The 16531-nt window shown below is 45.8% G+C and overlaps 1 protein-coding gene across 1 annotated transcript in view; it reads right to left on the reverse strand.

Moving 5' to 3' along the window:
- The window catches only part of CACNA1B (calcium voltage-gated channel subunit alpha1 B), a 198956-nt gene that overhangs the window by 148054 nt on the left and 34371 nt on the right, over nt 1-16531 (reverse strand). The window contains exons 6-7 of the mRNA XM_066610860.1: nt 12268-12383; nt 1647-1703 (exon numbers count right to left, since the gene is read on the reverse strand). Of these exons, the coding sequence (XP_066466957.1) occupies nt 1647-1703; nt 12268-12383 (173 nt within the window). The remainder of the gene's footprint in view (nt 1-1646; nt 1704-12267; nt 12384-16531) is intronic.

Below are 16531 nucleotides of genomic sequence, written 5' to 3' on the forward strand. Positions count from 1 at the left end.
CAAGGCAAGCAGAGGACAGTGTCTGCTGTAGATCCCTGTTCCCCATACAGAAAACCACTAGCTCAGCTTTTCTCAAACTGTGGGTCAGGACCCACTAGATGGATCACAAGCCCATTTCAGGTGGGTCGCCTAGCACCCAGTTTAGCTGCCATTGAAAATACAAAACTGAAAATACAGGGTAGTGAGCTGCTGGGCAGGGTGGGATCCCAGTGGGAGAGAGGCCTGGTGCTTTGCCTTGAAGATGCTGGAAAGGGGACAGGGCTATATGGTTGGAGAAGGATCCAAGTCTGCCTTCTGCTTTGACTTTTGAGCTAGAATGTTTAATTCCAACCTATGAAAAATAACAGCATGAACAGGACATTTGGCTGATTTCAGGATTGAAGCCTAAATTGATGGTGACACTTCTGTCCATTATATTACTTTTAGGTTAATCACTTCTGATGGTTCCCAACAGATTGTCATTCTGAAAAGTAAGTCCCGGTGCTAAAAAGTTTGAGAACCATTGCATTAGCGTGACCTTAAAATCTTATTCACGCAGTACCTGGTCATGATCTTTGCTATGACTACACCAGCTTTACAGGGAGTTCCCTACATGGTTCAGCTTAGGGGTCTCCAAACCCTGGTCTGGGGCCAGATGCAGCCCGCAACGAGCCTCTGGTCACCTGAGAGCCTCCGACCCACTTGACTGAACATGACCAGAGCTGTGTTATGGTTGCAACTGGAGAGTGTTCTGAGGGCTGGGCTTGCCTCAGAACACCTTATGAAAGCCTAAAAACATTACTTCTTGTGTTTTCCCCAAAACTGGAAGCAACTTTTTTGTGCCCTCTAAAAACCTTAGAATGCTTTCTGAGGGTCTGGCATTTGGGGGTCCATTTGAAAATGTGCTTTATTTTATGTGTTGGTACTTAAAAAAATTCTTGAAATTCTTGAAATTTTGAATTCTTGAAATTCTTGAAATTTGAGCCCATTCATTCATTTGTCTAAGTTCCATTGCTAATGTACATATAAATTTTATATTTAAAATTTTTTTTCCAACACTCGACACCATACCACATATTTCATGCGGCCCTCTGGCAGAAAAGTTTGGAGACCCCAGCTGATTTGTCCAGCTGATTGATTGAAACATTAACCTGAAAAATGGCTTGCCTGTTCAGGTGTGCAAGTCAGAAACATATGAGGTGCTTCAAAGTTGGCTTGAATCACGCAAGCCATAAACATCTGGAGTGCTACGAAAGTAGCTTACCTCTTTAGCCATGCATCTGAGGTGCTTCAAAAGTGACTTTTCAGCCATGCAAGAAGCAAACATCTTGAAGTGCAAAGGTGGGTGTGTCTCAACATTATGACATATGCCATGGATTTCCTACAGAACGCACACCCCCAGTATATGCTCATAGCCAGTTTAGAAAAGTACATTGGACCTTTGTACTTTATGTACAGTTGGGAACATCTGTACTTTATTTGCAATTGGGAACATGAACCTATCAACATCAACAATGGAGGGTAAAATGGGCCTCAGAGTGCATGGCTCCCATTCCAAGCGGTTCCTGGCACATGTGAGGAAGAAAGCACACACCTTTTCTGCGGCATGGCAAGGCAAGCAAGATACAAACCTCACAGGAAAGAATGGAAGGCTGAAAGGAACCTACCATCCAGTGGGGATTTCTCTTCTGCATTCTTGTCTTCCTCAGCTAACATCACCTCCTCTGAAATCAGGAAAGAGCAACAGTCAGTCTTGGATAGAAGTGCAGCCTCCCCATAAAAGAAAAAGTCTGAGGGTCAGAGATCTAGGACTTCTCCCCCACTGCCAGTTTCAGAGCCTATTGGGAGCCTTGCCCCAGTCCTGGACGGGGCCCTGGAGACCACGTTCCCGTCCCTGGGGCCCTAGGAAGAAGGCTCGCCTCCTGCCATGCAGCGCACCTGCCTCTGGAAGGAAGTAGTTTACAATCTGTGCTGTGTCAACAATAGTTGCCCATAACCAAACACCAATTTTTAATATATTAGACTTGATGCTCCCATGGGATGTGACCCTCCAGCATGTATCTCTCCAGCAGCAAAAAGTGTATGAATACTTAAATGTTCTCAAGCCCAGCTGAGAACCCATCAATGGGTTGCTGCAGCTATTTATGATGGCTACACTCTCACATAACACCAGAACCAGGGGACATCCACTAAAATTGAGTGTTGGGAGGGTTAGAACAGACAAAAGAAAATATTTCTTTACTCAGCGTGTAGTTGGTCTGTGGAACTCCTTGCCGCAGGATGTGGTGACGGCATCTGGCCTGGATGCCTTTAAAAGGGGATTGGACAAGTTTCTGGAGGAAAAATCCATTATGGGTCACAAGCCATGATGTATATGTGCAACCTCCTGATTTTCGAAATGGGCTATGTCAGATGCAAGGGATGCAGGTCTTTTGTTATCTGGTGTGCTCCCTGGGGCATTTGGTGGGCCGGCTGTGAGATACAGGAAGCTGGACTAGATGGGACTGATCCAGTGGGGCTGTTCTTATGGTCTTATTGCCTCTCACAAGATTGTACCAAATGTACAATCAAAGTGATTGTACCTCTCCCATCCAATAAGTGCACCTTTCCTTGTACTTCTGCCCCCTTTTGGGTGCACACCCACCTACCTCATGAGATTGACTGACTGTGCATGTGATAAAGCAGAGCATGGTTCACAAACACTTTGCTGAAATACACTGGTTGTTCTTGGAGGAGCTCCAAGTCTTTTTGGAGCTCCTTTCAGATGTTCAGCATCAGGTGTACATCTTCGCTATCCCAGGTTAACAAGAGGTGACCCCTCCGGTACCTTTAACCCTGTTTACCACAAATGCTGTTCATCCCAAATGTTGTTCACACAAGTATTCTGGGTGTCCCCAAGAGACAACAATAAGCTTATTGTGTATTTTTGGGACTTGGAACTGCAAGTCCTCTGAATTCTCCAGTGTCTAGACCAGGTGTCAGGAAACGTTTCTTTCTTTCTTTCTTTCTTTCTTTCTTTCTTTCTTTCTTTCTTTCTTTCTTTCTTTCTTTCTTTCTTTCTTTCTTTCTTTCTTTCTTTCTTTCTTTCTTTCTTTCTCCTTTGTTTTGTAGTAGAGCCTTGCAAGCATACCTTTTTGTTACAAAGTCTGTTACAAACCCACTGACTGGGCATGGTTAAAAAGTCAGGTGAGGATTAGTGCTAACCAATTAGAAATATGAGGATGCCCCTTTAGGGGAAGGATAAATTCCCCAGCACCCGTAGAGCAGGGGTGTCAAACATAAGGCCTGGGGGGTTGGATGTGGCCCCTGGAAGCTCTTTAGCCAGCCCACATGCTCTCCCAGCACCACCATTAGCTGTTCTCAGCTGCAGAGCTGGCACTGCTGAAAGGGCAGCCAGTGTGATAACAGGACTCTCCCATGCCTTGAAAATATCATAATTTGTGTATTTACTGTCATTTGCAGCAGCTAATGTGTTCCTTGGTGAAAACAAAGTGCTTATTTCTGGCCATCATCTGCTTAATACAAAAACTTTCCGGTATTTGACATCACACCGGGGCCTCAGCAGTCTGAATGCAGGCCTGATGCTGTTCAGCCTGCTGTATGAAATGAGTTTGACATCCCTGGGGGGTTGGAGTTTTGGTCTTCCTTTTTTTTGGATTTGCTCAGAGGGAGAGGTAGAACTGGGACTTGGAGAGCTTTTATTTGGGTCATCAAAGAGATTATGAGAATTGGTGTTTTTATAGTATTTAGGTTTGTCTCGAGCAGCTGTTTGATAAAGTTTTATTATTGTAAGAGGCTCGTAGGATTGGAAACAAAGATGTATTATCATCTGCTGAGCACACACTAAGGTTGTTGGGAAACCATGTTCAGCTTAATGGGATTTTAATAAATGTTTTAGGGCACAATCCTAACCAACTTTCCAGAACTGACTTAGCCACAATACGACTTCAAGTTAAGGTGACAAACATTAACTGGCTCCCTACTGCAGGATGAAGTGAATGCCATATTGGCACAGCTATGTCAATGCTGGAAAGTTGGTTAGGATTGCACCCTCAGTTACAGATTTTTCCTTTGGTTCTTTTTGGATTGATGGGATTACCGTCCACTTGTCCTATAGATCAGTGGTTCTCACACATTTAGCACCGGGACCCACTTTTAGAATGAGAATCTGTCAGGACCCACCAGAAGTGATGTCATGACTGCAAGTGACATCATCAAGCAGGAAAATTTTTTAACAATCCTAGGCTGCACCCCTACCCACATTTAACCAGGAGTAAGTTCCATTTACTATCATTGTTAAAAGAATATACAGAGCAGCCTGTTCAAAGTACAGGTCTGTAACAGTTCCCCAAATGCAGTCACATACCATGGTAGCATCGTCTAATATATTAAAAATAAAACATTGAAATGAATGGGGACCCACCTGAAATTGGTTCATGACCCACCAAGTGGGTCCCGACCCATAGTTTGAGAAACACTGCTATAGATATTATTGTAAGGAGGAACAGGAGGAGGTATGGCTTAGGGAACCCCTCTGATTCTCCTGGGCTGGTGGCAGTGGAGCTACTATGACATCAGACTTCAGAGAGAGAAAGGCTGTTGTAAGCTGGGGGCAAGATGGTGGATTAGCGTGCTCATCTGTGAACAAAACAGCAGCTGTGTGAATAAGGAGAGGCAGAAGAAAGAGATGACTGTGCCTTAAGGAAATACATTGCCTAGTCGTTGTCCCCCCCCCCTCCCACTAAGCCAATCAAATGTTCCATTTCGTAATTTGGTTATTACCAGCTTTTCAGCCCCATGGCATTCACCCAGGACAGAATACAACCACCTTCTATCTCCAGCTCTTCTGGAGTGAACCTGACAGCTCTTCAAAGCAAAAGTGAAAAGCTAAAAGGAAACAAGCCACAGGTCACCCTGGAAGAAAACAGGTTTTCTTCTTCTTCTTCTTCTTCTTTTTTTAAGAAAAAAAAAATACTGAAGATCTGCACCACAGAGAGAGACTTGGAAAGCAATTAAATGCTGTAGATCTTCCAGTGAAGACTTCTAGGTCTCCAAAGCAGAAACTGGCACATCCTTTGTTTTCCCAAAGTGCTGTACATGTCAGTACATGAGAAAAGAAGCTCATTCCTCTGGGTGAGGTCCAGGTCTTGTGCTTCTCTGGCCTTGGCTATGATGGTGCACAGGAGGCCAGCTTCTCAAAGAGATGGAATCCCACAGATCCCGGGCTGATCATGGACAAAGACTCCATGGCATAGGAAAACAGGATATGAAACTTTTCTTGCTCATATGGCTGGTTAGTCATTGCCATGTGAGAAAAGACCAGGGAGGTAGAAGGCCCCTATCATGCACATAAATACACATGCCAGGCTAGCAAGTTTTTTTCATGCATTTGTCCACCTGATCTTTCAGGAGTTGTGGACCCCTCCAGGTGCTTCCCCTTTCCTGTCAGCAAGAAGAGACGTGCAAAAATCCAATGACTGCATCGATACTCGTATCACTTGGGGAACCTTTTCCCCCAATAAATTAATTCTGTTCATCAGGCCCTAAATAACGGTACCCATATGAATAGGTTTTTTGCCTTTTTTTTGCCCATAAGCCTTTTTTGCTTTTAACAGATCCCTCATTAATAATTGAGGGACAGAAGAATGAACCTACTTCTGAGCGAGATCACTGGTCCATTGAGGTCTGCACTGGTATTACATAGAGGCGCCTTCCACAGCCCTACCTGGTGATGAGAGGTACTGAACTTTCTGCATACTGCTGGGCTACAGATTCTCCTGAAAAGCTGCCTCATATTCATAGATGAACCCTTGGTTCATCTATATCCGTATTGTCGGCATAGACAGGTGGCAGCTCTCCAGGGTTTTGATCTTTCCCAGCCCGGCCTGGATCTTCTGCATACACTCCACCAGCTAAGCAATGGCCCTTCCCCTTTTACAGAGCCCAGGTATTTCATGAAAGTTTGTTCAGTGCTGTTCAGCCACTTCCCTCCCCCCCAATGTTGAACTTGGCACACAACACTTCTCCCAATGATGGCTGTGTAATTCATTTAGGGACTAATCCTAACCCACTTTCCAGCACCGACATAAGGGCAATGCAGCTCAGAGGTACAGGAACGAACATGAGTGCACATGTCCCCACTGGGACAGCTATGCCAGTGCTGGAAAGTGGGTTAGGATTTGGGCATTAACAGTCATCGCAAGCCTGCTGTGATGGAAGCTGGAGAGACTGAGCTTCCCCGCTCAAAAGCTGGAGCACAGAATCAAGACAAGCAGTTGTGGGCTTAGTGGAATGCTGAATCTTTGCAAGCTCACAGCCAGCTCAAAGAGGTCCCTTTCCATTCAAAGCTGCATCAGATGGAGCATGAAAAACTGTAGCCTTTTGTGGAGGCATTTCAGCCTTTGGAAGAAATTAGAGGGATAGCACATGGAAATTTGCTTTGGAATGGGTGCAAAAGTTTGCAGGGTATGGACAGAGTGGATAGAAAGATGCTCTTTAGTTTCTCACACAACACCAGAAACAAGGGACATCCACTAAAATTGAGTGTTGGGAGAGTTAGGATAGACAAAAGCAAATATTTCTTTACTCAGCGTGCAGTTGGTCTGTGGAACACCTTGCTACAGGATGTGGTGACAGCATCTGGCCTAGATGCCTTTAAAAGGGGATTGGACAAGTTTCTGGAGGAAAAAATCCATTACGGGCTACAAGCCATGATGCGTATGTGCGACCTCCTGATTTTAGAAATGAGCTATATCAGATGCAGGGGAGGGCACCAGGATGCAGGTCTCTTGTTTTGTTGTCTTGTGTGCTCCCTGGGGCATTTGGTGGGCTGCTGTGAGATACAGGAAACTGGAATAGATGGGCCTTTGGCCTTATGTTCTTATGCTCCCTGGGGCATTTGGTGGGCCACAGTGAGATATAGGAAGCTTTTGACCTGATCCAGCGGGACATGTTCTTATGCTAAAAGTTCTGTTTTTCAGGTCAAACACTGGGTAGTTTGTGCATTCCTGATTTCATTTATATCTCTCCTTTGCTTCAAGCAGATCTTCTTAGACTCGGTGCTGCTTCCCTTTGCCAATGCTGTTGCAGTTTCAGAAGCCTCCAGGTCACGTCTATCCCCATTCTCAACCTCTTTCTTAGAGCTGAGTACACCGGTGAACGGAAGCCAGAAAAGAGGGCACAGGTGCATTCCAAGAGGAGCCCTGAAGGAGCCCTGAAACCAGGTGCTTCTACAAGCCAAGTCACTTCAGCTGATGAAAGTGGACGTTCACATGATGACTTGCTGAACTTGCTGTAGAGAGGCCTCATCAAGGCCGTGAACTTCAGAGGCACGAAAGCACTTTGACAGCTGATGAAAAGAGCTGCAAATGAAGAGTCTTTTTATTTCCTGCTAGAGGCAGATGCAAAGCCTCACACTGCCGCTTCAATATAATTGTAGAGCTGGATCCACAAGGTCATCTAGTCCAACCCCCTGCCTGTAGCAGGAAATCCTCCTAGAGCATCTCCAGCACAGGCATGTTGAACCTCTGCTTGGAGATCTGCAGCAAGGGAGTCTCCTGCCTTGTCAATCTGTTCCACTGCCAAACCACCCTGACCATCAATAATGTCTTCCTGATGTCCAACCAGAATCTCCTCTTCTGTAGTTTGTTCCCAGTGGATCTAGTTCTGCGCTCAGAGGAAGCAAGAGGTGGCCACAGACTGCTTTAACAAAGGGTCACACATTTATGGAGGGAGAGGTAGAACTTAAAGTCATGTGGAACTTCCAAGTACTGGAGGGTGGGAACATGACAACAGGAGAGGTGCTGTTCCCTTAATAGAGGCAACTGTGGGAAATCAGAAGCCAGATTTGATGAAGGCTTCTGATAATGACATTCTATGGGAGATGGAAGTTCCTGATAATGCCACTGGATTAGACCGCCCAGCCACAGTTTTTTCTAAAGGGTACAATTGGACTTACCCTTAAAAAACACCACAGCCTATTCTGTGATTCAAAGAAGTTGAGGTAAGATAGAAATAAATGCAAGGAAGCCAACAAGCTAGCGAGTCTCGAGAAGGGATTGCTCCCACCAGCTGGGAGCGTCTTGCTGTGTTGTCAGCACACTGTCAACACAGGACCCGAGTCCTGCCTTGAGCCAACAAACACACCCTGAGGCTTTCAGCACTGCATTTTCCCATTTGTCAACATGGCCTGGATCTCTCAGCCCAAGAGCTCAATTGCTTTCCTTCTGTCTGAGAAATTGGCTCCATGGCTTCATCAGCCTCCGGTCTCAGAACCACAGCTCAGCACCATTTTGCTGAGGGGGGAGGGTCACTTACCTAGGCAAGGAGCATCCCTGTCACCCCCTCAATTTTTCCTTCCTTTTGGATGCCTTCTTTTTACCACATTTGTGGTTCCTTTCACAACTTTGGTGCGCAACTTGTGTGCACCACTTCTTCTAGAAACAGGTAATTGTGTTGATGTGGAAATGTGTATATCTTCATACCACAGATGAACAAATAAACACAGATTTGTTTCCTCTAAACCAGGGGTGCCCAAACCCTGGCTCAGGGGCCATTTGCAACTGCCATGAACTCCCATACTGGCTCAAGGGGAGCCCCCAATCTCCAGTGAGCCTCTGGCCCTCTGCTGGCCTAAGTTCTATCTCTAATGTATTCATTTATTTAAATTTATTCAAATTTGAAATGCAATTTTTTTTTCTTGGCCCCTGACAGAGTGATGATGTGACTCTCCTGCCAAAAAGTTTGGGCACCCCTGCTCTAATCTGATAGAAGACTGTCAGCTCTTTGTCACTATTTGTTGGGGGTTTTGGGGGGAAAGTCCCTACGCTGGGCCCTGCACAGTATGTGGTGCCCATGTCTGTCCACCAAGCAGATACCTGAGAATTAAGAAAGGATTGAGAACCCTGGATAAGTTCCAAGGTATGCAACATTCTCCAGCAAGGGCCAGAAGTGAATCCAAACTAGTCCCCCACCCAGCATCCTGCTTGATAGATGGGAGATCTTAAAAGGGGAGGCCCTCAAGCCTGGAGTCCTGCACTCCGTCTGGCCATTTATGGGTAAAGATTTTCCCCCCAAGGGACTCTGGCTCATAAGAACATAGGCCAAGGTCCCATTTAGTCCAGCTCCCTGTATCTCACAGCAGCCCACCAGTTGTCTTAAGGAGCACACAAGAGACCTGCTTCCTGTTGCCACTCCATTGCACCTGAAGTATTGCACTCCATTGCATTCTGAAGTAGCCTACTTCTAAAACCAGGCAGTTACACATACCCCTCACAGCTTGTAACCTGTGATGGACTTTCCCTCCATCAATCTATCACTTTTCAATCCCCTTTTCTAGCCATCTACCATACATACTGGCTCAGTGTGAGCTGGCTATGGGGACTCCTGATGTTTTGGGCTCCAATGCCTCTCACAACGGGCGCACAACAGTGGATTGGCCACTACCGGTTTCACCAGGACTAAGGCTTTATTTATTAAATAAAATAAGGAAAAATTAAGTGGTCCTTACGGTAGCAGAAAGACTATTGTTGAAAAATTGGAAGGATGTGCTTTCAGTCTTTGGATTGAGAACTTTCTGTCAATGGATTGAGAAGCTTTTGACCTTATCAACTTTTGAAACAATGGCTAACATACTAACTGCCAATGAATACATTTGTGGATGCATGTACAGTATTAGAAAGCTGTATATTCAAACATGTGAAATACACAATAGTAAATACACAACCCCCTTCAATGTGGGAGAAAAGTGGGATACAAAGCTTAACGACCACAACCAAAGCAATAAATATTGATTGCTTAAATATCCATATGCTCGCCATCCTCATTTTTTTTCTAAACTGACATAGCTTAGCTTATCTTTGTAATGGTCTAGAAAACTGATACAGGTATCTGTGGGGTTCTGTTCCAGATTCCCTCCTGGATACCACAAATCTGGGGATACTGGGGATGCACTTTAAAAACACGGTGCATTCTGGGGCAATGGGAGAAGCTTCCTCGTAACCAGGAAGAGGCTGCAGGTAGTTCACAAGACTGATCTAGCTCCTCATCTAGCTGCTCAAACCCTCAACTCAGGTCCTCAAAAGGGTATTGGGTTTTTTATTCCTCAGTGTTCTCAATCTCTTCCAGCATCGGGTTCCTATCTGTAAAATGGGAATTGCAGTGACCTACCTCAAAGGGTTCCTGTGAGGATCGACTAAACCATGTCTGAAAATTCCTTTGCCATGTACAAGACAGGCAAAACCCTAGAGCAGAAATGATCAACCACTAATGGAATTTGGCAGCCATTATTAATCTGAATTGGAAACAGCCAGTGTGATTAACAGAGATGAGGCCTCTCTTTTTCTTTTCAATGCAAGGGCGTTAAATGAATGCCTCCTTTTTGAATGCTGGCCAGCTGGGAAACCACAGGCTTGTCATGCTGAGATAAGGTGAGTTCTTTGCTCATTCATTGCCTCCTGTTGAGCAGTCAGAAAGGCTGGCCAGAGGGCCGCGTCATCTCGACAGCCTTACAGCAGTGGTCACATACAGGGGCTATTGTGAGCTGTCACTTTTGTTAGAATGCCACCAGCATCCAACACTTTGTGCCCCATGGACCTGACTGGCCCAGTTCTGGGGCAGCTAGAAGGACAAATTTTGAGTCATTCTCTCTTTGCCTGCCAAGGCAAACGCGGGATGGCAATGTTGGCATTTGACTGATTAGGGCTGCTTAATTGGATGTCTCAGAAAAACCTGAGGTTTCTGGTGGTTACAAGATCACCAACCATAGCAAAATAAGAGGGGAAGCAAAGGGATGGAACCTCACAGGATGAGCAGGCCAACCCAGCGTAATTAAGGGGGTGCAGGGTATAGCAACTGCACCGGGCGACAAGCTTTTGGGGGGGTACCTGAGTTTGATACGAGAGGCCAAAATTGTGAAAACATTTTCAACAATACCATCATGTTATATACCATTTGAGGTGGAATTTAATGCGGAATACCATGAACGAAACTGTAGCCAGAAAATAAAAACACAACTGCATTATCACAGAGTGTGGATTTCTTTAACTAAACTATGACACTGGTTGTTCCAAAACCAAATAAAGTGTTGCAGGGACCCAATAATGTGTTAGAATTTCCATATACCATCATACAGTTACCTCTGCTGAGTAAAGAGGCACATTTTCAAGTGGTGCTCCTCTTATATTTAGAAGAGGAAGAATAAATGTCCCCCTTAACCCCAGCACAGTGTCTCTGACCAACAGGGGGCACAATATTTATTTATTTACTTAATTAAATTTGATTTCATCATGGGGGGGGCTAAAAATTTTCTTTGACCCCCTGGGAGCAGATGCCTTAGGTATGCTACTGGCTGGGGGGAGGTGGCAGAGCAAGTGGGCAGCAAGCTGCTAGGGGGAGCAGGCGGGTTTTCCCCCATTTTCACTTTTCTAAAAGCCTGGATGTGACATCACTTTGGTGGGCCACTGTGGGACGGGAAGCTGGACTAGATGGGCCTATGGCCAGATTCAGCGGGGCTATTCTTATGTTCTTATGTCAGGGCATCATTTTGATCTTGGCTACACAATGAGCTATGCAGTTGGCCTGAGTGACCTGAAAGGGATTTTTGCCACATGCCGATCTGAGCAATAAGGGTAAACAGGGCCATGTATAGCATCCCTGATCATGCAGAAATCTCCAAGCAGCTGCTTCTGCAGATTTTCCCAGACAGAAAATCTGTCACAGAAACAGGTAAGCCTGTATGGAGCTAGGATGTGTGGTGGTTTGGGAGTTGTTCAACCTGGGAGATCCAGGTTCAAATTCCCTCTCAGCCATCAAGCTCCCTGGATGACCGTGGATCACCTGGGTGACATTTTCTCTCAGCCTCACCTACCTCACAGGGTGGTTGTGAGGACAAAAGCAGTGAAGGAACTATGTACACTGCTCTGTTATCCTGTGAAAAATAAAAATTATCCACATAAGAGTGGGCTTACACTTGCAATGTCACCAAACCTGGCTTGGAAAAGTAGGCTTGTGCCACAGGCCTCCTCACATCACTGGACACCTTGCAATTATTAGTAAGAAAGGCCCTTTTCAGGACTTCTGAAAACAACTCCTTTGCTGTTCTCATTTAATCGATCTTGAGAGCAATTTCACAGTGGAGCATCCCTTGGTCACCTCCTTCGTAAGATGTGGTGCAGGGATGTTTGTAGTGATCGGCCCTCACAGTTTCAATGGTGGGTCTTGCTCTGATGTATCCCCCACTCCAGAAGGGCAGCAACACCAGAGTGGTGCCAGCAACATTCTTCTCCTTACCTGCCTTAAAGATCCACTCCAAGTAGCCATTTAGCTCCCTTTCAATCTGCTGCTGTCTCCGGAGTTTCAGGAAGGCCCGCCGGTTTTCAACTCTCTCTCGCTCTTTGGCAAACTCACTACATAGAAGGAAAGCAAGAGATGGAGCATAAGAACATCAGAAGAGCCCTGCTGGATCAGGCCGGGTTGGGGGGGGGGGAATGACCAGCTTCCTGTATCTCACAGTGGCCCACCAGATGCCTCAGGGAGCACACAAGACGACAAGAGCTCCCTTGTCAAAGACAGCCTAGAAACAGGAGTTGTACATGTCCATCATGGCTTGCAACCTGTAATAGATTTTTCCTCCTACAATCTGTCCAATTCCCTTTTAAAGGCATCTAGGCTGGGAGCTATCACCACATCCAGTGGCAAGGCGTTCCACAGATTAATGACACACTGGGCAAAGAAATATTTAATTTTGTCTGTTCTAACTCTTCTGTCACTCAATTTTGTTGGATGTCCTGGTTCAGGTATTGTGCGCGAGGGAGAAGAGCTTCCCTCTATGCAAGATGAATCTCAGGGCTCTCAGAGCATCATGGCTAGTTTAACCCTCAAACCAACTGTGGGCACCTTTCAGGCTTATAGAATCTGCTTGCCTGGTCAGACCCAGTTTTGTGTTCATCTCCTGGCAGCATCACCAGCATCGTTAAACCCACAGGAGTAACTTCCAGCCTGCATAGACAATGCTGAGTTAGACAGGCCAAGTGTCTGACAGAGGTGAGGGCAGCTTTTGTGTTCCATCCAAACTAAGCCCACCTGCTTAGAGGTGCAGGTAAAAAGTGCTGACTAAGAGCCACTCACCTAACCTATGAAATCCCTGCTGGATCAAAACAAAGGCCGATCTAGACCAGCAGCCAGTGGCATCGCTAGGGAAGTGCAGGCCACACTGGGTGACATGCATGCGGGGGTGACACTACTACTTGCCAAAATGTTTAAAATCTTGGTATTTTCAAAATCCTATAAAATCATTTCATGCAGAATGGAATGAAGCAAACCATGGCAAAAGGCCTCTATTCTATCAAAACTTACAGCCAAAAAAACAGCAGGGGTGGGGCAATGGTTCTGTATAACCACCATGACTAACAGTCGTGGACAGAGCTGTGCTTCATGACTTGCTCTCTCTGCTGCTGACTGGGATGAGCCACATACAGAAATATAAACCCATATCTGAATAACTAAACCCTAACAGGTACTTGGGCTGAAGCAAGTGGGAGTGTCGCAAAAGTGCAGTGAAACATTTTTGTGCCAGACTTCAGGGAGATAGACCAGCACACGGACATGTGCTGCCACAGGCCCCGGGGACAAGCTGAGTTGCATTGGCTGACCTTGGCCAATGCAGGGGTCATGGGAGGCATTCTGGGGTGGAGGAAAAGTGGCAGGCACTCCCAGGGGTGGGAAGGTGGGGAGCAGGAGGCAGGTCCATGATCTGGCAGTTATGCTGGATCCTGACGATGTTAGCCCAGGACAGTCTCGGGTTGTTTGGATTTGTGCCACCTTCTCAGGGGCCACTACAAACGGGGCAAACATTTAAGAACATAACAGCTTGCTGGTTCAGGCCATAGGCCCATCTAGCCCACCAAATGCCCCAGGGAGCACACTAGACAACAAGAGACCTGCATCCTGGTGTCCTCCCTTGCATTAGACATAACCCATTTCTAAAATCAGGAGGTTGCACATACACATCATAGCTTGTAACCCAGAATGGATTTTTCCTCCAGAAACTTGTCCAATCCCCTTTTAAAGGCATCCAGGCCAGATGCCGTCACCAACATCCACAGACCAACCATATGCTGAGTAAAGAAATATTTTTTTTTGTCTGTTCTCTCTCTCCCAACACTCAATTTTAGTGGAGGTCCCCTGGTTCTGGTGTTATGTGAGAATGTAAAGTGCATCTCTCTATCCACTCCCTGCAAGAGGCCCAAACGCCATAGCCTTTCCTCATACGGAGGGTGCCCCAATCATTTTAGTCACTATCTTTTGAGTCACTCTGGTTGAAAGTGGTAAAGCATGCTTTATCATAATAATCTGCTAGCCCTGTGACTGATTACTGAACCATTTAGCCTGCTTTTGTGTTTTTTGGTACTTAGTTTGAGTTCAGGGCAACTGAGATGTTTTGGGCTTGAGTCCTGCTCTCACTTTTGGCTTAGGTTCAGGTGGGTGCTGAGAATTAGACTGTAGCAGAAAGGCAGAGATGACCAGGAGAGGGCATCTATGCCCCTTCATAGCAACGTTTTGAATTAAGATTGGGGATGCAGTCAGGGTAGGAAGCTGAATGCCCCTGTGCTGGCTCCTGAGCATAGCAAATGCCATAAAGCACATTTTTGGTGACTCAGGAGTAGGCTGTGCTGGCACAAGGATGTGCATCAGCCTGCCCCCCCCCCCTCATTCTTGTCCCTGAGCTGGCCGAGCAAGGTAGGTTTGTGCCAGGTGGCACAGGGGGGTGGAATAGGGCAGAGAGGGGGTTTGGGGCAGTGGGCATAAAGGGATCATGCCTGGGAGATGGGTAGGATCAGCACCAAATCCTAACCCCCACTCCCAGGTCATGCAGCCTTACAAGGACTGCTCCAATTTGCATCAGCAAAATAACTGGTACTGGCTGGGGCTTGACAGTAGACAGCCTGAGAGACAGAAAGTAGTTCATGTGACATCAAGGCTACAACTCTATGAAAATTTTCCAGGGAGTAAGTTCTAACTGAACACAATGTGACTTATCTCTGAGGAAACCTGCATAGAATGTGCCATCTAATATACTTTTCATATTTCTTAGAGAGATTTTTAAATTCGGCTTTTAATCATGTGTTTTAAAACTACTGCAACTCACTCCAAGAGCTCGGGAAGGAATGGAGCTAGATTTTTAAACAAAATATTACAAGTTTCAAAGTGGAATTAGTGGCAGGAAAACATTGTAAAGAAGATATTTAAAGTTGATTATTTATTGTTGTATAGTCTTTGAGTGGTGTGGCAATGAAGATTCTCAAACGTGTGCCTGCACTATAAAATGAACTATGGTTGAGATTCAAATCAGAGGGGCAACTCCAAGAGACAATACATACTGAGTTGGAACACTAGTAGATTTGTCTGAATGGGTTAAACCCTACAGGAATCCAGGCTTCTAAATATGGGCCAGATCTCCCCCATTATCTAGCCCAGTGCCCAGTCCTGATGTGAACAGACAAGGAAGAGTGTCTAGACCACCCATGGTAACAAGAGACCTATTGCTGGGACTAAGGACCAAATCAGATAAGAACATAAGGAGAGGGCTTATGTGCTGGATCTGGCCCAGGACCCATCTATTCCAGCTTCCTCGATCTCACAGAGGCCCACCAGATGCCTCATGGAGCCTACAAAAAAACAAGAGACGTTGCCACTCCGTTGCACCTGGCATTCTGAGGAAGCCTATTTCTAGAACCAGGAGGTTGTGTCTAGAACCATGAATCATCTAGAGGTTGTGTCTAGAACCATGAATCATCTAGAGGTTGTGTCTAGAACCAGAATCATCTAGAACCATGATGGTTTGTGATCAATCTGTCCAATCCCCCTTTAAAGGCATCTAGGCCAGGTGCCATCACCACATCCTGAGGCAAGGAGTTCCACAGTTTAACTATGCACTAGTGTGAAGAAATATTCCCTTTAGTCTGTTCTCCCACCAGTCCATTGTACTTCCTGGTTTTAGTGTTCTACACAAGGGAAAAGTAGCTTCCTCTACCCACTCTATCTCATGAATAACACTGGAACAAAATTTGAACAATTTCATGTTTATCTGAATATTTTTTGATGTTTATTAATTTTGGTGGAGGATTTTAAAATGACACTATTTTTGGCATGGCATCAATAGTTTAGCCAATTGAAACTACATAGTTGTATAATATGTAGTGGTGGGAGAAAAGAGTGATAACAAAATAAAAACATGTAACACCACTTTCTACACTTTTGTAAAAAAGAAATCAGTGAAAAAATAATAAAAATAAGGGCAAAATTCTAACGGCCACTTGGGCCAGCACAAGTCTTATACACTGGGCTCCCTGCACTGCTGCAGGGTCTGGGATCGTCTGGAGGGCATGGGGAGGACAGGGAGAAGGCAGAAGGGGGTGTTTCGGGGTGGGAGGAGGGCAGATGGCAGGCGTTCCCGGGGGCAGGAGGGAGGGAGCAGAAGGCAGGGTGCAGGACCCAGTGGTTATGTTGGAGCCTGACCCCTATTCCTGGGCAGCACAGAACAGCCTCTGGTTGC

This window comes from Tiliqua scincoides, chromosome 16 (assembly GCF_035046505.1).
Source record: "Tiliqua scincoides isolate rTilSci1 chromosome 16, rTilSci1.hap2, whole genome shotgun sequence".
NCBI classification, from domain to species: domain Eukaryota; kingdom Metazoa; phylum Chordata; class Lepidosauria; order Squamata; family Scincidae; genus Tiliqua; species Tiliqua scincoides.